Source organism: Tachyglossus aculeatus, chromosome 26, assembly GCF_015852505.1.
Source record: "Tachyglossus aculeatus isolate mTacAcu1 chromosome 26, mTacAcu1.pri, whole genome shotgun sequence".
NCBI classification, from domain to species: domain Eukaryota; kingdom Metazoa; phylum Chordata; class Mammalia; order Monotremata; family Tachyglossidae; genus Tachyglossus; species Tachyglossus aculeatus.
The window spans coordinates 5,690,151-5,709,621 of NC_052091.1; the positions used below are offsets into that span (position 1 = coordinate 5,690,151).

The window sequence follows — 19,471 nt, forward strand, 5'->3', positions numbered from 1 at the left end:
AGACAGACACAAAACAAAACATGGAGACAGGTGTCAAGTCCCTGACCCCCTGAGAAGGGGGCAGGCTTGCAGGTGGAAAGGAGGCGACAGGGGAGAGAAGATGGGGAGGATGTGGAGCAGCGTGGCTCAATGGAACAGAGCCCGGGCTTTGGAGTCAGAGGTCATGGGTTCAAATCCCGGCTCCGCCAATTGTCAGCTGTGTGACTTTGGGCAAGTCACTTCACTTCTCTGGGCCTCAGTTCCCTCGTCTGTAAAATGGGGATTAAGACTGTGAGCCCCCCGTGGGACAACCTGATCACCTTGTAACCTCCCCAGCGCTTAGAACAGTGCTTTGCACATAGTAAGCGCTTAATAAATGCCATCAAAAAAAAGGGGGGGGGGAATGGATGGAATGGGGGTGCTGGGGGGGGAGCGGGGGTCAGACAGAGGAGAGAGGAAGAAGAGGGGATGGGGGTCGGAGGTGGGGAAGGGCAGGTGGACTCCATCCCATCCTCCCTCCCCTGCACCCCCGGGCCTGGAGGGTGTCCCCACCCTTACCTGGAGCCCCCATGCTGGAGCCGACCATGCTTGCGGGAGGGCGCGATTGTGTGCGTGAAGGGGGTCGGGGTCAGGGGTCAGGGGTCAGGGGTCAGGGCAGCCCCAGGCCCGGCCCCTCCTCGGGACCGGCATCTGGTGGGCGCCTGCCGCCCCCTGGTGGCCGCGGGGAGAACAGGCGGGCGGGCCGCCGGCCGCCGACACTGCAGCGGTTGGGAAGGTGGGCAGAGCGGGAGGTGGCGGGGGAGGAGTGGGGGGCCCCTCCTTAGACCCCCCCCCCACACACTTTGCGCCCCCAAACTCTCTCTCCCACTCAGAATAGGTGGAGCTGGTTCATCCCAGACATAGTAGACATCGTGGCTCAGTGGAAAGAGCATGGGCTTTGAAGTCAGAGGTCGTGGGTTCAAATCCCGCCCCCACCAACTGTCAGCTGTGTGACTTTGGGCAAGTCACTTAACTTCTCTGGGCCTCAGTTCCCTCGTCTGTAAAATGGGGATTAAGACTGTGAGCCCCCCGTGGGACAACCTGATCACCTTGTAACCTCCCCAGTGCTTAGAACAGTGCTTTGCACATAGTAAGCACTTAATAAATGCCATTATTATTATTATTGTTATTGTCCCCTTCCCACCTTGTCCCAACCAGCTCCAGTGGTGATCCCCTTCCCCTTTCCCAGGCGGGGCCTGTACCCTGCCCCAGACGTGTTGCCCACCTGCCCCTCTACCCCCCGGGACCGTTGTCCCCGTCCTCCCCTCCCCCCCAGGGCCTTAGCCCTCCTCCCACCGTCTCTCTTCCCTGTCCTGGTGGTGGTGGTCGGGGGTCTCCGGAGGGGCAGGGCTTTTCCAGCTGTTCATTCATTCAGTCGTATTTATTTAGACTGTGAGCCCACTGTTGGGTAGGGACTGTCTCTATATGTTGCCAACTTGTACTTCCCAAGCGCTTGGTACAGTGCTCTGCACACAGTAAACACTCAATAAATACGATTGATTGATTGATTGAGCGTTTACCGTACGCAGAGCACTGTACTAAGCGCTTGGAAAGTACGCAGTGTCGGCAGTGAAGAGAGACCATCCCTGCCCGCAACTAGGTCTCCAGTCTAGGCCGGGGCGGAGACAGATGCTCAGCTCTGTCCAGCCGGTCCCCCGGGCCCTCCCTTGGCGGGTTTGGGGGCGGAGTGTGTGTGTGTGTTGCGGGGGGGGGGGGGGGGGCGTCCAGCTGTGCGCACACCTGCAGGCCGGGCCCGGGGCGGGGGCGGAGGAGAGTGGAGGGGGTTTCCCCGTCCGAGGGGGCGGTCCCGAGCCGGCTCCCGGCTCCTGTGGTTTCCTCTCTTTTCTGACTTCCTGCCCCAGGGTTCGCTGTTGGGGCGGGGCGGGGCTGGTGGAAGCTCTGGAGGGGGGGAGGAGGAGGAGGAGAAGGAGGAGGAGGAGGAGGAGGAGGGCTCCGAGCCCCAGGGGGTGGGAGGTGACACAGTCGTCTCCCCACCTGCCCGGGGCAGCATGGTCGGCTCCAGCATGGGGGCACCAGGTAAGGGTGGGGACACCCTCCAGGCCTGGGGGTGCATGGAAGGGAGGATGGGATAGAGTCCACCCTCCCTTCCCCACCTCTGACCCCCATCTCTTCTTCTTCCTCTCTCTGTCTCTCTCCTCTGTCTGACCCCCACCCCCCCAGCACCCCCATTCCATCCATTCCCCCTTTTCCCTCCTCCACATCCTCCCCATCTTCTCTCCCCTGTCCCCTCCTTTCCACCTGCAAGCCTGCCCCCTTCTCAGGGGGTCAGGGACAGGTGGGAGGGGGGCGGGGTAAACCGGAGGTCTCCCGCCGCTGAGTTCAGAGGTGGGACTCTCAGAGGTGTCACAGGATGCTCCATGGGGAGGCCAGTCCCGAACATAGTTCTCTTCGGCGAACCTGGGCCAAGATAGGCCAACGGCTAGGCCTCGGTCCTCCCCATCAGTTGGTCTCTCCACCGCACCCCCATCGACCCTCTTTCTTTTCCCGGGGGGCTGGGGTTCCCAGGCGGGCTGGCAGAGAGGGAGGGAACAGACAGGGACCCGGACGCCGGGTGCCAATGGACCTTTCCATCCTGGTGGCTCCTTTGGCGAAGGAAGGGGCCTGGGAGACTGTGGGCTCGTCTCCGTGGCCCACAAGGCCCTACGCCAACCAGGGCGACCCTGCTGGTCCTCCCCGGGTCCCGTGTGTGTCTATGTGTGGGTGTGTGTACAACTGTTGGTTTCTGAGTGTACACGGGCCTGCTGGAGAGCACCCCTGTGGGCGTGAGACCCCGTCATCCCGAGTGCCGGCCAAGGTGGGCCGGGGTCCGCCTTGGAGCGCTGAGCAGCATCCGTGCCCTTCTGTGCCTCCCCCTCCCCTCGCCCTTCCAGCTGGAGGGGCGCCGGGGCGAGCGCTCTGCCCCGTTTGGTCCCCACGGAGCCCCCTGGGACACTCGGGAGAAGGGCTGGCTCAGCCTCTCGCCTTGGGGATGGGGCAGCAGGCCCAGGGGAGATGGGGTGGGGGCGGGAGGGCAGCCCTTAGACCCTATTTTTAGTGCCGTTTTCGGTAAGAGCTGCAAGAGGCTGGTCAAACATGGCTAAAAGTGGCTGGGGGAAATGCAGAGGAGAAGTGAAAGCCGGTTTGTGGGGGGGGGGTGTATATGCTCAGGGGGAGAAGGAGGAGGAGGAGGGCAGAGGCAAGGACCCAGGACTCCCATCCCCTAGGCCCCTCCTCTCCACTAGTGGCTCACATTAGGTGAGTAGCCCCTCCCCCGGCTGTAAGTCTGGTAAGTTGAGGGTCCGGGGTTGGTGGGGGGGCAGGACCGCCACATCCCAAGGCTGGGGTCTCGGGGAGAGGGAGTGGGCGGGATGCCCCAGCCCGTAGAGGAGTTGGGGGCTGACGGCGGTGGCTTTGGGGGGTCTCTGGGGGCCGGGCCGGAGTCGGCATCGGGGTTCGGGTTGGGCCCTCCGGATTCGGACCGAGGCCTAGGTCGTTCCGGGGGGCGGGGGTGGCGCCGGGAGCTGAGTCACCGACCCGATCCCCGAACCCCAAAGGCCAAGCCCCCGTGCCCCGTCTCTCCTCCTCGTTCGCCCGCCAATCTAAGCGGAAAACCCGAGTCACCCGAAACTAAGCTGAGCGGTGGGGAGCGCTGGGGACCCGGGGAGGACTGGAGGGGTCGCCCCGGTTTGTGGAGGGCCTACAGAAACAACTAACTGTCTGCCCATCACATCTGGGACCTTGGCCTTCAGGCCCCCTCACCCACAGTCTCGATCCCCATCCCCGCCATCGCCTCGTCGCCTGCTCTCTTCCCAGGAGGGAAGGTGGCATGTGGAGAGCCAGACACCTGGGCCTGGGATAATATTAATAATGATAACAGTGGTAATAATCACCGCCGTGGTATTTGTGAAGTGCTTAACTATGTGCCAGGCACTGTACTAAGCACCGGGGTGGATACAAGAAAATTGGGTTGGCCACAGTTCTCCATTCCACCTGGGGCTCACGGTCTCAATCCCGATGAGGTAACTGAGGCCTAGAGAAGTGAAGTGACTTGCCCAAGGCCATACAGCACACAAGCTGCAGAACCCAGATTAGAAAAGGGGGGAAGGAGGTGAGCTGGGAAGTAGGGTGCCCGGGCCCAGGGGGGAATGGCAGGGAGGGGATGGGCAGGGACCCCGGAGCCGGGAGTTGACCCTGTGCCCCTCTCCTCCTCACCCTCTTTCCAGAAATAAGAATGTCTAAACCCCTGGAGGTAGAGAAGCCGCGCCTGGACTCGCAACTGGATCCCCCAGGTAGGGCGTGTTGGTGGGCTCGGGGACGGGGACTCCGGAGATGGAAGTGTATTTGTGTGTTGGGGGGTGGTGGGGAAGAGGCTGGGGAGCTCACCCCTGACTGCCCCGCTTCCCCCGTCCCCCCCTGCTCCCCTCACAGATACCGAAAGAAATGGACCCGAAGCCAACCACCAGGTCAGGGCCCTACGGATTGGTGGATGGGAAGGAGGGAGTGGGAGAGGCAAGGGACTGGGGGAAAGGGTGAGGTCACAGAATCCCTACAGCTTCTCATGGTTTCTCTTTTTTCCCCAGAACCCCCCAGTCAAGGCCGCCCCATTCAGCCCGTCCCCCACCGGCCCCGGTGCCAAGGTAAGTGCTTCGGGGATCTGCTGGGAAGAGCCGGGGGTGGCTCTGTGGGGAGGGGGTTGGTTGCCATGGTGAAAGGCCCTCGTTTCTCCTACCCCCAGGGCCGTGACTCACCCCTGCTCTCCCCCACCCCAAGGGTTGATGGGGGGTGGTTGGGGAAATCCCCCCCGGCCCCAAGGCCCTGAACAACAGGAAGTCAAAGGCTCCACCCCCATCCCAGCTTCCCGGGGGCCAGTGCTTCCCTCCCCGCATCCCACTCCCTGCAACCTGCTCGCCCCCAAACTCACTCCCCAAGCCAGGGTCTACAGGCCTGTGGGCTGGCCGGGCGGGGTGGTCAGGAGGCGGCGGGAGAGGCCTGGGCGCTGGACCCAAGGAGAGAAGGGGAAGAGAGGAAGGAGAGAGAGAGAGAGAGAGAGAGGATGCGGGCGAGGGGTGAAGGGTGGAGGAGAGAAGCAGGGAGAGGTTTTGGCGGGGAGAGAGGAAAGTCTGAAAGAGGAGCCAGACTCTGGGCGCCCCCTCCACCCACCCCCAGCCCAGTTCCTAGGAGGGGCAGCCCTCCCTGAGCCCAGCTCCCCCTGCTCTCCCACAGATCAAGGCCGAAGACTCCAGCGGTGACCCGGCCCCTGCGGCCCCTCCGCCCCCTCAGCCGGCCCAGCCCCACCTGCCCCAGGCTCAGCTCATGCTGGCGGGTAGCCAGCTGGCCGGGGTAAGTGCCCTGGAACAGAGACTGACAGGGGGACCCCCTCCCCTCCACCTTTGGGGGCTGCCCTCCCCGGTCCTCCCCGGCCCGCCCGCGCTTGGCTTCTCTGCGCCCCGCCGCGCCCCCCTCGGTCCGCCGCCTCCTCCTCCTCCGACCCTCGACGGCCGCTCCTGCTGCTCTCTGCTCCCGCCCTCTCACTCCGTCTCTCTCCTCTCCCCGTCTCTCCCCCCACACCGCCTCCCCGTCCATCCGTCCGTCCGTCTCTCCTCTGTGTGCTGTCTTGGCATCCCTGGTCATCTCTCGCTCCATCTCTCTGCCTCGGGGCGTGTGGCCCCGCGCCCCCACCCCGTCCCCGCCGCCCCCGCCGGGCCCGGCCCCCTGGCAGCTCACGGCCCTGATGCCCGCCCAGCAGCAGCTCCTCCTGCAACAGGCCCAGGCCCAGATCCTGGCCGCCGCAGTGCAACAGTCTAACGCCGCCGCTGCCGCTGCCGCCGCCGCCGCTGCCGCCGCTAACGCCGCCAACGCCACCTCCCAGCCCCCCCCGCCCCCCGCCGGGGGTGCTGACCTCCCGCCGGCCGCCGGCCAGCCCCCCGGGACCCCCCAGCTCACCCTGTCCCAGCCTATCCAGCTCACGGCACAGGTAAGGACCCCCCGGGGCCTGGTCCCCTAGCTCTTCCACCTCAGGCGGCATGGGAGTGGGAAACGGGGTGCATGGTGGGTCTCGGAGAGTTGCTTCGGTTCCTCTGGGAGGCTCCGCTATGGTTGGTTTGCCCATCCCCGGCGTCACAGAGAAACTAAACATCTCGCAGAGACAAACGCGGCCGTGGCTGAAGCGGGCAGCTCTCGTACACACAAACAAATCAATAAACAGACAAGGACTGAGCTCATTAACCAGGGCGCCCGCAAGAAGGCAAAGTAAGTTGCTTCAGACGCACAAAGCGGAAGCCCTCCTGTGTCGGCGATCGTCAGGCCCGCCCCCCGGGGGGCTCCCCCCCAGCCCCACAGTGGCACGGCCCCACCGGCCTGCGAGGAATCGCCTGTCCCGCATTGGCCCCCCACTTCGACCCTTCCCAGCCTCCCCCGTCCGTCCGTCCGTCAGTCCGTCTCACCCCTGTCCTCCCGCACACCCGGCCCCTCACTCAAACTTGGAGCTCCTCTCTCGGGGCCCCTTATCCTCCTGCCCGGCCCAGAGGCTGCCCCCTCACCACTCACCCCCTGCCGTGGTCCCGCCGCCCCACCTTGGACTCCTGTCCTCTACTCCGACCTCCCTGCCTCCAGCCCTGGCCAAAGCACTTGTGCGCAGTTGTCTTTCGCCCTTGCTGCTCTGACCCCTCTTCAGCCACCTCTCGTCCCAGCTCCTCACAGCCCTCTCTCTCCCGCTCTCTCGCTGCCCCCTTTCTCTCTCCCCGGCTCCTCGGCTGCGCTCTCTCCCGCTCCCGCCCTCCCCAACCGCTGCGTCCCTTCCACTCAGGAGCAGGTGTGGGGAGAGGGGCGAGGCTGACAGGATGTCGACGGCGAGGGGGAGGAGGAGGGGAGGACCAGGGTTGCCGGGGTCGGGCCTGTGGCCCCCCGAGTCACCCTCTTGCCCCTTGGCTCTGCGTGTCTGTCCTCCCGCCCCCTGCCCTGGCCCTAGGACATTCAACAGCTCCTCCAGCTCCAGCAGCTTGTCCTGGTCCCGGGGCACCACCTCCAGTCTCCCGCACAGTTCCTGCTGCCGCAGGCCCAGCAAAGCCAGCAAGGTGAGACCGGACCCTTCCTGCCCCACCCCAGCCTAGCCCACCTCCGCCCCTCAGGCCCCGGGGATTGTGCTCCTCTCTAACCCCCCAGGAGAGATGGAGAGAGGCCTAATAATAATAATGATATTTGTTAAGCGCTTACTATGTGCAAAGCACTGTTCTAAGCACTGGGGAGATACAAGGTGATCAGGTTGTCCCATGGGGGGCTCAAAGTCTTAATCCCCATTTTACAGATGAGGTCACTGAGGCCCAGAGAAATGAAGTGACTTGCCCAAAGTCACACAGCTGACAATTGGCGGAGCAGGGATTTGAACCCATGACCTCTGACTCCAAAGCCCGGGCTCTTTCCACTGAGCCACGCTGCTTCTCTAAGAACAGCAGCATGGCCTAGTGGAAGGAGCCCGGGACCGAGTGTTGGAGGACCTCGGTTCTAATCCCGGCTCTGCCCATCGCTGGCCGTGTGACCTTGGGCAACTTGCTTGGCTTCTCTGGGCCTCGGTTTCCCCAGCTGTAAAATGGGAATGAAATTCTACTGCCTCCTACTTAGATTTGCGAAGCCCGTGTCGGACAGGGACTGTGTCCAACCTGATAAGCTTGAATCTACCCCAGCGCTTAGAGCAGGGCTTGACACACAGTAAGCCCTTAACCAACACTATTAAAAGAAAGGTAGATTAGCCAGACCGATTCTCCCTGGGGGGCCCATCCCCCGCGGGGCCCCGTCCATCTAACAGGGTCCCAGATGCCAGCCTGGGATCATGCGTGAGGGTGGGAGTGGTTGTGTGCCCGACTTCAAGTTGGTGGGGTCTCCTTGATGGTTGTGTGGTGTTGGCTCTCTGGAGTCTTGCCCTCGGGGAAGGATTTGGGGCCCCGTCCTTCTGAGCCCTATCAGGAGGGGCGATCCACGACCACGCGGGAGCCAGGGAGGTGGTCCCGGGGGAGCGCCTTCTCTGTCAAAGTCCCCTCCGCCCCTCCCAGACTGGCCAAGGGCCCCTGCCCGCAGCCTGCTCTCCCTTTGTGGAGGGGGTGGGGGTAGCCCCTTCCCGTCGCTGCCTTCCCCGGACCCCGCTCAGCCACACTCTTTGCCCTCCGCCCCCTCACCCCCTCCAGGTCTGCTACCGACGCCAAATCTGTTCCAGCTACCTCAGCAAAGCCAGGGGGCCCTTCTGACCCCCCCGACCCGGACAGGCCTCCCCACCCAGGTGAGTGGGAAATGGCTGGAGAGGCAGGAAGGGAACTGGAACCCCTCAGGAAGGCTCCTTGACCCTGGGGTTCTCCTTGTAGGGGACCACCCTTGTCTCCGCTTATCCCAGAGGGCCCATCTGGCCTAGGGGGGCGGGGGGCTTGCCTCTCAAGGCCTGCCGGGGGTGGACCAGTTTGCGTCGGATTGCGGGGGACCCGGGGGTTTGGACCGAGAACCCTTAGAACGAGCTCTGGAGGAGCCTCAAAACTGACCCGTCTCCTTGCCCGGGACAGCCCTGGGCCCAAACAAACAGGAGCCAGAGCAGGACAGTGTGGGCAGGGTGGGGGGACAGGTTTCCATTTGCGTGGGGACTCCCCTTCATTGGTGGCCTGGAACGCCCCCCTCCCCTCCCCCCCGGCCCCATCAGGCAGTGACCCGCCCTGGGCTGCCCGAGCCGCACCTCTCGCACCCGCAGCCGGCCAAATGCCTGGAGCCCCCCGCCCACCCCGAGGAGCCCAGCGACCTGGAGGAGCTGGAGCAGTTCGCCCGAACCTTCAAACAACGGCGCATCAAGCTGGGATTCACTCAGGTGAGCGGATGGTGGGCTGGGGTGAGCGGGATGAAGGATCCGGGGTGAGGCTCTATGGCCGGCTGCCGGCTGCCCGGTTACAGGGTGGGGCGGGGGGCAGCCGGAGGAAGGGCTGGTCGTGGGGGTGGGATGGGGAATCCGGGGCGGGATCGGTGGGGTGCGGGGGCCGGGGAGACGGGATGGGGAATCCAGGGCAGGGGCTGCAGGGGGTTGGGTGCGGCCGATGGCAGGGCAGAGTTGTTGGGGGGGAAGGCGAAGAGGCCGGGTGGTGCCCTGGAGCGTGGGGGAGCCTGATCCCCACCTCCCCCCCGCCTCCTTAAGAGAAGCTGTGTGCCTCAGTGGAAAGAGTACGGGCTTTGGAATCAGAGGTCATGGGTCCAAATCCCGGCTCTGCTAACTGTCAGCTGTGTGACTCTGGGCAAGTCACTTAACTTCTCTGTGCCTCAGTTACCTCATCTGTAAAATGGGGAGCCCCATGTGGGACAGCCTGATCACCTTGTAACCTCCCCAGCGCTTAGAACAATGCTTTGCACATAGTAAGCGCTTAATAAATACCATCATCATCATCATCATCATCATCAATCGTATTTATTGAGCGCTTACTATGTGCAGAGCACTGTACTAAGTGCTTGGGAAGTACAAATTGGCAACATATAGAGACAGTCCCTACCCAACAGTGGGCTCACAGTCTAAAAGATGATGATGATGATCATCATCATCATCATCACACAGGGCGACGTGGGGCTGGCCATGGGCAAGCTGTATGGCAACGACTTCAGCCAGACCACCATTTCCCGCTTCGAGGCCCTCAACCTGAGCTTCAAGAACATGTGCAAGCTCAAGCCCCTCCTGGAGAAATGGCTCAACGATGCAGGTGAGGGCCACAGCAGCAGCCGGGAGACGGGCGGAGGCCGGAGTTTGGGGGGCTGGGGAGGCCGGGGGAGGGAGGAGGTGGGGCGTCTGACAGCAGAAGCCCCTCCCCTGTCCAGAGACCATGTCTGTGGACTCCAGCCTGCCCAGCCCCAACCAGCTGAGCAGTCCCAGCCTGGGCTTCGACGGGCTCCCGGGCCGGAGGCGCAAGAAGAGGACCAGCATCGAAACCAACGTCCGCTTCGCCTTAGAGAAGAGCTTTCTCGCGGTGAGTCCGCCCCGTCTGCTGCCCCTGCCTGCCCCTCATCAATCAATCCATCAGTCAGTCATATTTATTGAACGCTTACTGGGTGCGGAGCACTGGGCTTTTGGGAGAGGATAGCAGAACAGAGTTGATGGATATGTTCCCTACCTACGAGGAGCTTACAGACCAGAGGGGGAGACAGACATTAATATTAATAAATAAATTATGGATCAATACGTAAGTGCTGTGGGGCTGGGACCCTCACTCATCTCTCCCCCTCACCATCCTGGAGCCTTCCCTCAGCAGCGTGGCTTAGTGGAAAGAGCCCGGGCTTGGGAGTCAGGGGTCATGGGTTCTAATCCCGGCTCCGCCACTTGTCAGCCGTGGGACTCTGGGCAAGTCACTTAACTTCTCTGTGCCTCAGTTACCTCATCTGTAAAATGGGGATTAAGTCTGTGAGTCCCACGTGGGACAACCTAATTACCTTGTACCGACCTCAGTGTTTAGAAGAGTGCTCGGCACATAGTGAGTGCTTAACAAATACCACCGTCATCATTATCATCTCCTTCTCTCCCAACTACTTCCCACCCACCCCGCCCTACATCAGGCTGGGATCCTTATTCATCTCCCCCCATTTGGGCTGGGTCTTCACTCATCTCCTCTGGCTCCTCTGGTCTATGCCCCCCGGCCCCCCCCCCCCCCCCCCGCCCCCCCCCACACAATTAGGTTAGGGGCCTCACTCAACTTCCCCACATTGGGCTGGAGGCCGCACTCACCTCCCCACCCCCCATCAGGCTGGACCTCTGCTCTTCTCCTCTGGCCCACCCACCGCCCCCTGCATCTACCCCCACAATCGGGCTAGGGTCCTAATTGGCCTTCCTTCTCCCATCGGGCTGGGGCCCTTACTGGTCTGCCCTCATACACTGGGATGGGGCGCTCACACACCTCCCCCTCAACAAGCTGGGCCATCACTGGGCCATCCTGTCCACTATTCCCCCACTTACCTCCACAAGCAGGCCAGGGCCCCTCCCACATCTCCACATCGGGCTGAGGGCTTCTCTCATTGCCCCGCCACGCCCCCGACGGGTTGGGCTTTCACTCGTCTCCTCCGCCCTGCCCACTGCCCCCTGACCTTCCTCCCCAATCTAGCTGGGGCCCTCAACCCATCTCCACCTCATCGGGCTGGTTCTTCACTCGTCTCTTCCCCATTAGGCAAGGGCCTTCGCTGGTCTCCCCTCCTAAGTCAGGCTGGGGCCCTCATCCATCTCCCCCACATCGGGCTGGGCCTCCACTCGTCTCTCCCACATCAGGCTGGGGCCCTCACGCATCTCCCTGCCATTAGGCTGGGACCCTCACCCATCATCCCCCCGCATCAGGCTGAGCCTTCACTTGTCTCCCCCCTTCCCATGGGGCTGGGGCCCTCCCTCATCTCCCCACCGTCGGGCTGGGGCCCTCACCCATCTGCCCCCTCCCCGCCCGGGCTGAAGGTCTCACTGGTCTGTCCCGCCTCGGGCCGGAGTCCTCACCGGCCTCCCCTCCGCTCTCGCCTCGGCGTCCGGCCCCTCCAGAACCAGAAGCCTACCTCAGAGGAGATCCTGCTCATCGCCGAGCAGCTGCACATGGAGAAGGAGGTCATTCGCGTCTGGTTCTGCAACCGGCGCCAGAAGGAGAAACGCATCAACCCCTGCAGTGCCGCCCCTGTGCTGCCCAGCCCGGGCAAGCCAGCCAGCTACGGCCCCCACCTGGTAGGGGATGCCAGGGTGGAGGAGGTGGTGGTCTGGGCCCGGTGGGCTGAGCGTGGGTGTCAGGGGGTCCGGTGGTGATGGGGGGAGAGCGGAGGTGAAAGGGAAGGAAGGAGAGGAGCAAGCGTCAGTAGCAGTAGTATTTATTGAGCACCTCCTGGAAGCGGGACATTGCCCTGGCCCTCAGAGGACACAGAACAGTAGTCATATCAATTGTGGTATTTGTGACGCGCTTAGCGTAGGTGCCTTTCGTAGGCAGGAGACCACCAGGTCAGGAGACTTTAGTTTTGGGTTTTTTTTTTTTCAAGTGGTATTTATTAAACTCTTACTATGTGACAGGTGCTGTACTGAGCACTGGGGTAGAGACAAGACAATCAGGTTGGACACAGTCCCTGTCCCACATAGGACTCACAGTCATAATCCCTACGGTCAGATAAGTGCCAGAGTCAGGATTAGAACTCAAGTCCCCCGAATCCCAGGCCTGGGCTCTTTCCTAAGCCACACTGGATTCTAGTCCCAGCTCTGCTACTGGTCTGTTGTGTGATCTAGGGCAAGTCACTTGACCTCTCTGAGCCTCAGTTTCCTCCATTTGTAAAGCAGGGATAAAAATTCCTTCTCCCTCTGAGATTGCGAAGCCCCATGTGGGTGAGAGGACTCTGATCTGACTGTATTTGCCTCACTGCTTAGCACAGTGCTTGACCCATAGTAAGTGCTTAATAAATACCACAATTATTATTATTTTTATCTTGATCTACCCCAGCGCTTACCAACAGGAAGTATTTTTAAAGTACCATAATTAGAACAATGGTTCTATATGTATGGCATAGCGGTTAGAGCACAGGCTTGGGAGCCAGAAGGTCATGGGTTTTAATCCCGGTTCCGCCACTTGTCTGCTGTGTGACCTATGGCAAGTCACTTCGCTTCTCTGTGCCTAAGTTACCTCATCTGTAAAGCTGTGAGTACCCTGTGGAACAGGGACTGTGTCCAACCTGATTAGCTTGTATCTACCCCAGTGCTTAGAACAGTGCTGGACACATAATAAGTGCTTAGTAAATACCATTGTTTTTAATCATTGTTATTACTATGTAAATTAGATACTGTGGTGTGTATTGGTGCAAGTCCTTGTCTCATTCTTAACTCTGGGGTGTATTTGTGAATATAAAGCAGTGTGGCCCAGGCCTGGGACTTGGAAGGAACTGGGTTCTAATCCTGGCTCCACCACTTGTCTGCTGTGTGATTTGGGGCAAGTCACTTCACTTCTCTGGGCCTTAGTTACCTCATTTGTAAAATGGAAATGAGAACACGGTGAGCCCCATGTGGGACATGGACTGTGTCCAACCTGATCAGATTGTATCTACCCCAGTGCTTAGTACAGTGCCTGGCAGATATCGTTCGATCAGTCAGTCATAGTTATTGAGTGCTTACTGTGTGCAGAACATTCATTCAGTTGCATTTATTGAGAGTTTACTATGTGCAGAGCACTGTACTAAGCGCTTGGGAGAGTATACTACGACAATAAACAGACAAGTTCCCTGCCCACAACGAGCTTACAGTCTAGAGTATTATGCTAAGCACTTGGGAAAGAATAATAGAACACAGTTGGTGGACATGTTCCCTGCCTACAATGAATTCGCTTACCAAATACCACCCCAAAAAATAGGTACAGGCCAAATGGACCAGCGTTCAGAAGGAGAGAGTAGACTGAATTTTAAAAGACTCTGGAACTAAATATTGACCCATCAATCAGTGGTACTTATTGAGCACTTACTGTGTGCAGAACACCGTACTAAGCGCTTGGGAAAGTACAGTATAGCAGAGTTGGTAGACACGTTCCCTGTCCACAAGGAACGTATGGTCTAGAAGGGGAAGACCAATTATTCAATAAATGGTATCTATTGAGCACTTACTGCGTGCTGAGCACTGTATCGAGCACTTGAAGGAGTACGAAACAACAGAGTCGGTAGATATGTTCCCTGCCCATGAGAAGCAGCGTGGCTTAGAGGAAAGAGCAAAGGCTTGGGAGTCAGAGGACATGGGTTCTAATTCCAACTCCACCATTTGTCTTCTGTATGACCTTGGGCATGTCACTTAACTTCTCTGTGCCTCAGTTCCCTCATCTGTAAAGTGGGGATTAAAGACTGTGAGCCCCACGGGGGACAGCCTGATTACCTTGTATCTACCCCAGTGCTTAGAACAGTGCTTGGCATGTAGTAAACGCTTAACAAATACCATCATCATTATTATTATTATTATTATTATTATTATGATCAAGTCACTTCACTTCTCCGTGCCTCAGTTACCTCATCTGTAAAATGGGAATTAAGACTGTGAGCTCCATGTGGGACATAAACTTTGTACTGCCCCAGCGCTTAGAACAGTGCCTGGCACATAGTAAGCACTTAATAGTAAAAAAGAAGGTAATAGCCTAGAGGAGGAGGTGGACATTAAAAGCAATTATAATTAAAAGCAATTATAGGGAAGCAGCGTGGCTCAGTGGAAAGACCCCGGGCTTTGGAGTCAGAGGTCGTGGGTTTGAATCCCGGCTCCGCCACATGTCTACTGTGTGACCTTGGGCGAGTCACTTAACTTCTCGGAGCCTCAGTTACCTCATCTGCAAAATGGGGATGATGACTGTGAGCCCCACGCGGGACAACCTGATCACCTTGTATCCCCCCCAGCGCTTAGAACAGTGCTTTGCACATAGTAAGCGCTTAACAAATGCCATTATTATTATTATTATTAATTATGGGTGTGGACATTAAGTGCTGTGGGGCTAATGCGTGAATATATAGGAAAATTCCTGGTCTGTCAGGAGGCTAATAGCCGGCGTGGCCAGGGAGGGGTGGCTTTAGTCAAGGAAGGGAAGGGGAGGAAGGAGTTTGGTTTGGAGTAGCCGATTAGAGAGGGGATATTCCAGGTAGGGAAAAATACATGGAGGGTGGGGACAGAGGGAGACAGTGGGGAGGTCTGCCCAACTGATGGATTTTACTGAGCGCTTACTGCGGTTAGGAGCGTGCAAAGCAAGAGTCGGAAAACACGCTCCCTGGCTACAGCGATCATACAGTCTAGCGAGGAGAAGACGAATATTAACGTAAATGGATTCTGGCTCCGTACCTGAGAGCTGTGATGCTGAGCCCGTGTCCGTTCCCATCTATTCTCTGGGCCTTTCTTTTATCCGGCCCGCGGAGGACTGTCCGGCTTTGGCCGCCCTCTCCTCCTGCTCCTTTCCTTGGCTTCTGGGAGATGGTCCCTGTAGATGGTCACCTCAGCCCACCCCTCTGAGGTCCCGCGGTTTCCAGTTCGCTTCAGATTCGAAGGCCGCTCCACCGTCCCCTCGCCCACCTCCCGCTTCTCTCTCCTCAGGTGGCACCCCAGGGTGGTGGGGGGACCCTGCCGATGTCCCAGGCTTCCAGCAGTCTGAGCACAACAGGTCAGCCGGAGGGGAGGGATGGGCAAGGGAGGGACGGATGGGGACCGGACCCCCCAAGCAGGGAGGGAAGCAGCTCAGGGTGGGGAGGGGGCCGGAGGAGACGGTCGACTGTCAGCTCATCGTGGGCAGGGAATGTGTCCGTTTAATGCCTTACTGTCCTCTCCCAAGCGCTTAGTACAGTGCTCCGCACATGGTAAGCGCTCGATAAATGGGATCGAATGAAAGAACGAATGAAGGGGAAGAAGTCGGGGCTGGGGGAAAGCAGAGCAGGGCCTAGGTGGGGATGGGTCGAGAGGAGGGGGGCCTGAGGATGCAGTGATGGGTGGGAGGTGGAGGGAATGGTGCGCTTAATTTATTTCTATTAATGTGTGTCTCCCCGCCTTTAGACTGTAAACTCCTTGTGGGCAGGGTATGTGTCCATTCATTCATTCATTCACTCGTATTTATTGAGCGCTTACCATGTGCAGAGCACTGTACTAAGCGCTTGGGAAGTCCAAGTTGGCAACATATAGAGCCGGTCCCTACCCGACAACGGGCTCACAGTCTAGAAGGGGGAGACAGATAACAAAACAAAACATCTGGACAGGTGTCAAGTCGTCAGAACAAATAGAATTAAAGCTAAATGCACATCATTAACAAAATTAATAGAATAATAAATATGTACAAGTAAAATAGAGTAATAAATCTGTACAAGCATATATACAGGTTTATTGTTCTATTGGACTCTCCCAAGTGCTTAGTACAGTGCTTTGCACACAGGAAGCGCACTATAAATACAATTGAATGAATGAATTGATAAAAGGGTGTGTGTGTGTATGTGTGTGTGCACGCATCTGCTGAGGACTGAGTAGCAGTTCATTCATTCATTCAATCATATTTATTGAGCGCTTACTGAGTGCAGAGCACTGTACTAAGCACTTGGGGAGTACAAGTTGCACCCTCTTCCCCTCTGAACAGTATTGATGGAGTGCCAACTGTGTGCAGAGCACTGAACTGGGACCCAGAGGAACATACAAAGGAAGTAGCAGCGTGGCTCAGTGGCAAGAACCCGGGCTTGGGAGTCAGAGGTCATGGGTTCTAATCCTACCTCCGCCACTAGTCAGCTGGGTGACTTTGGGCAAGTCACTTCACTTCTCTGGGCCTCAGTTCCCTCATCTGGAAAATGGGGATTAAGACGGTGAGCCCCTCGTGGGACAACCTTGGTTACCTGGTATCAAAGTTAGAACAGTGCTTGGCACATAGTAAGCGCTTAACAAATGCCAACAGTATTATTGTTAAGTAGAAGATAAGACCCCTGTCCTTGAGGAGGTTTAAGTCTCCCTTCCTTCACTCCTGGGTGACCCCGTCCCCCGCTCCTGGGGCCTCTGTGTCCGCTCAGCAGTGACTCCAGGGGTGCGGTTAGTCCTGGTCAGCCCCCCGTCCCCAGTCCCAAGACCCCCAGAGAAATGGTTGGTTCCTGGGCCCGGTTTGGCCAGCGAAGCCCATGAGAGGGGGCCCAGAACTGTCCCGTGAGTGAGGGAAGCTCGGAAGAGCCAGCTCTGTGGCTACCACTGGCTGGCATCGGGACCTTCCGGAGAGCCGGAGGGAGGAGGTGACACATCCCTGGCACAGCCACGACCCCCGTCCCACCCACTTCTCTGCCTATCAATCCATCGGTCAGTCGTACTGATTTTTTTTTCTCTCTCTCTCTGGGACAGTTACTACCTTATCCTCCACCGTGGGCACCCTGCACTCCAACAGGACGGGCGGCGGGGGCGGCGGCGGGGGTGGCCCCGCCACCCCCCTCAACTCCATCCCCTCCGTTACCCCTCCGCCCCCCGCCCCCTCCAACAGCACAAACCCCAGCCCCCAAGGGGGCCACTCGGCCATCGGCTTGTCAGGCCTGAACCCCAGCACAGGGTAAGTGGAAGGGGCGGTGGGGGAGGAGGGGGTGCGGGAAGGGAGCCGTTGCTATCGGGGGGCAACCTAGGACCCCTCCCACCTGCACTGACCGCAGCCTCCCCCCTCCCCTTCTCTGCTTTGCCTCTTGCAGAAGCACAATGCTGGGGGTGAGCCCAGCTCTAATTAGCAACAACCCTCTGGCCACCATCCAAGGTGCGTGCCACCTCACGTCACTCCCCAGCACGATGCCCATATTCCCATCCCCCTTCACCCTCCCATGTGCCCATCCACAACCCCCCACAGATCCCCTGGCCACCCACACCTCCGCTTCCCCACCACTCACATTTCCTCATCTGCCACCCCCAGCCCCTTCCCCTTCCAAACCACGTCTCCTAAGCGGCATGGCGGAGTGAGAAGTAGCATGGTGTAATGGATAGAGCTTGGGCCTAAGAGTCAGAAGGACACGGGTTCTAATCCTGGCTTCGCCACTTGTCTGCTGTGTGACCTTGGGCAAGTCACTTGACTTCTCGGTGCTTCAGTTCCCTCATCTGTAAAGTGGGGATCGAGACCGTGAGCCCTATATGGGACAGGGACTCTGTCCAACCTGATTTGTTTGTATCCACCCCAGCGCTTAGTACAGTGCCTGGCACATAATACCACAGTTCTTATTGTTATAGTTATTATTATTCACACCCTAACAGGCATTCTGCCCTCCTATCCCACCTCCGCTCCGTCTCATTCCATCCAAGCCACCCTCCACCCATCCGATATATCCCTCTCTGCCGAGCTTGCCGCATTGCTCCATCCCAGCTTCACTCCTTCCATCACCGGGGACTGCTCAGCTCCCACGCAGGGAAATTCGGGGGAAGGGATTTAGAGGGTCGGAAAGATGGAGCGGCTGGGTTTCGTTGCTGGGGAGCCCCTCTCCTTAGCAACGAGGACTGCCGAGGGAAAGAGGTCTTTTCAGTCTCCCCTCTGGGGAGGAGTGCGGGTTGGGGGTGCATGTGGGGGAGATGAAGGGGTTCTGTAGACTGCGGGTACTTGTTTTGTTGTCTGTCCCCCTCCTTCTAGACTGTGAGCCCGTTGTTGGGTAGGGATTGTCTCTGTTGCTGAATTGTACTTTCCAAGCGCTTAGTACAGTGCTGTACACATAGTTAGCGCTCAGTAAATACAATTGAATGAAATGAATGAATGAACGGGGCCTAATGGCTCAGATCTGGAAGGAGCCAGAGCTGGCAAGATGGACCTTCTTCATTCGGTCATATTCATTGAGTGCTTACTGTGTGCAAAGCCCTGAGCTAGGTGCTTCATAGCCCCGATGGAGCCAGAGCAAGAGGGCCATGGGGGCCTCGGGGGGTCTGCCCCCCAGGCAGATAACTGTTCTCTTAAGTCCCCTCCCTCCAGCTCTGTGGGGGGCCCCGCCTCAGGCCTCATCAGGCCCCGGGCCTCACTAGGCCTTGGGCCTCAAAGCCCCGTCACAGGGAGCAGCCCCCCTTAGCAACGGGGCTCTTGGGAGGATCCTGGGACCGTGAGAAGCTGGGGTCGAAGGTGGTGATGAGGGGTGACGGTGGTCTTCCCTGGGGAGGGGCTTGGGACGCCCCTCAAGGCCCGCCCCCACTGTCTCCGCAGCCCTGGCCTCTGGTGGCACGCTGCCCCTTACCAGCCTTGACGCCAGCGGGAACCTGGTGCTGGGGGCCGCGGGGGGCGGCTCCGGGAGCCCGGGGCTCGTCACCTCATCCCTCTTCCTCAACCACGCCGGGCTGCCCCTGCTCAGCGCCCCGCCGGCCGTCGGTCTCGTCTCCGCCGCCGCCGCCGCCGTGGCCGCCTCCATCTCCAAATCGCCAGGCCTCTCCTCCTCCTCCTCTTCCTCCTCCTCCTCCTCGTCCTCCTCCTCTTCCTCCTCCTCCTCCTCCTCCTGCAGCGAGGCTGCTGCACAGACCCCAGGGGGGGGCCGAGGCAGGAGCCAAGCCAGAGTGAGGGCCCCCCTCCCCAATTCCACCTCCATGCCCCGGCCCTCTCCCAGCCCCCCGCACCACAGCATGGGACGGAGGTCAGGAGGTAGGAGAGAGGAGGAAACACCAAAAAGAAAAAAAAAAAGGAAAAAAAAAAAAGAAGAAAACCAAAAAGAAACACAGCCAAACCAGCCGCCCGGACCGAGCCAGAGGCGATAAAACCAAAAACCCGAATCCAGAACCAAACCTCAGAACCGCTACACCAAATATCCCCCTTCCCCGCCCCCCCTGCCCCAGGTCCGCCCCGCCTGCCACGGGCCTCTTTGCGGAGCTCGGAGTCGACCCGTCGGCCACCCGGGCTGAGGCCGGAGGCCGGAGCGGGTCCGGGCAGGCCGCCTCGAGGATTTCTCTTTTCCAGAAGCCGGAAGGGCCCAGCCCCCTAACCTCACGCCAAATAGCCGGCAGCTTCATCCAAAGTCTGTACAGAGTTTTGTA

The 19,471-nt window shown here is 59.4% G+C and overlaps 1 protein-coding gene across 1 annotated transcript in view; it reads left to right on the forward strand.

The window, feature by feature from the left end:
• The window catches only part of POU2F2 (POU class 2 homeobox 2), a 55,388-nt gene extending 36,303 nt beyond the window's left edge, over window positions 1-19,085 (forward strand). The window contains 15 exon segments of the mRNA XM_038767366.1: window positions 4,242-4,307; window positions 4,447-4,481; window positions 4,599-4,655; window positions 5,242-5,358; window positions 6,986-7,091; window positions 8,196-8,287; window positions 8,696-8,857; window positions 9,590-9,731; window positions 9,847-9,995; window positions 11,540-11,716; window positions 15,077-15,143; window positions 16,841-17,042; window positions 17,176-17,237; window positions 18,654-18,967; window positions 18,969-19,085. Of these exon segments, the coding sequence (XP_038623294.1) occupies window positions 4,250-4,307; window positions 4,447-4,481; window positions 4,599-4,655; window positions 5,242-5,358; window positions 6,986-7,091; window positions 8,196-8,287; window positions 8,696-8,857; window positions 9,590-9,731; window positions 9,847-9,995; window positions 11,540-11,716; window positions 15,077-15,143; window positions 16,841-17,042; window positions 17,176-17,237; window positions 18,654-18,967; window positions 18,969-19,001 (1,773 nt within the window). The 5' untranslated portion in view covers window positions 4,242-4,249 and the 3' untranslated portion in view covers window positions 19,002-19,085.
• The last annotated feature ends 386 nt before the right edge of the window (window positions 19,086-19,471 follow it).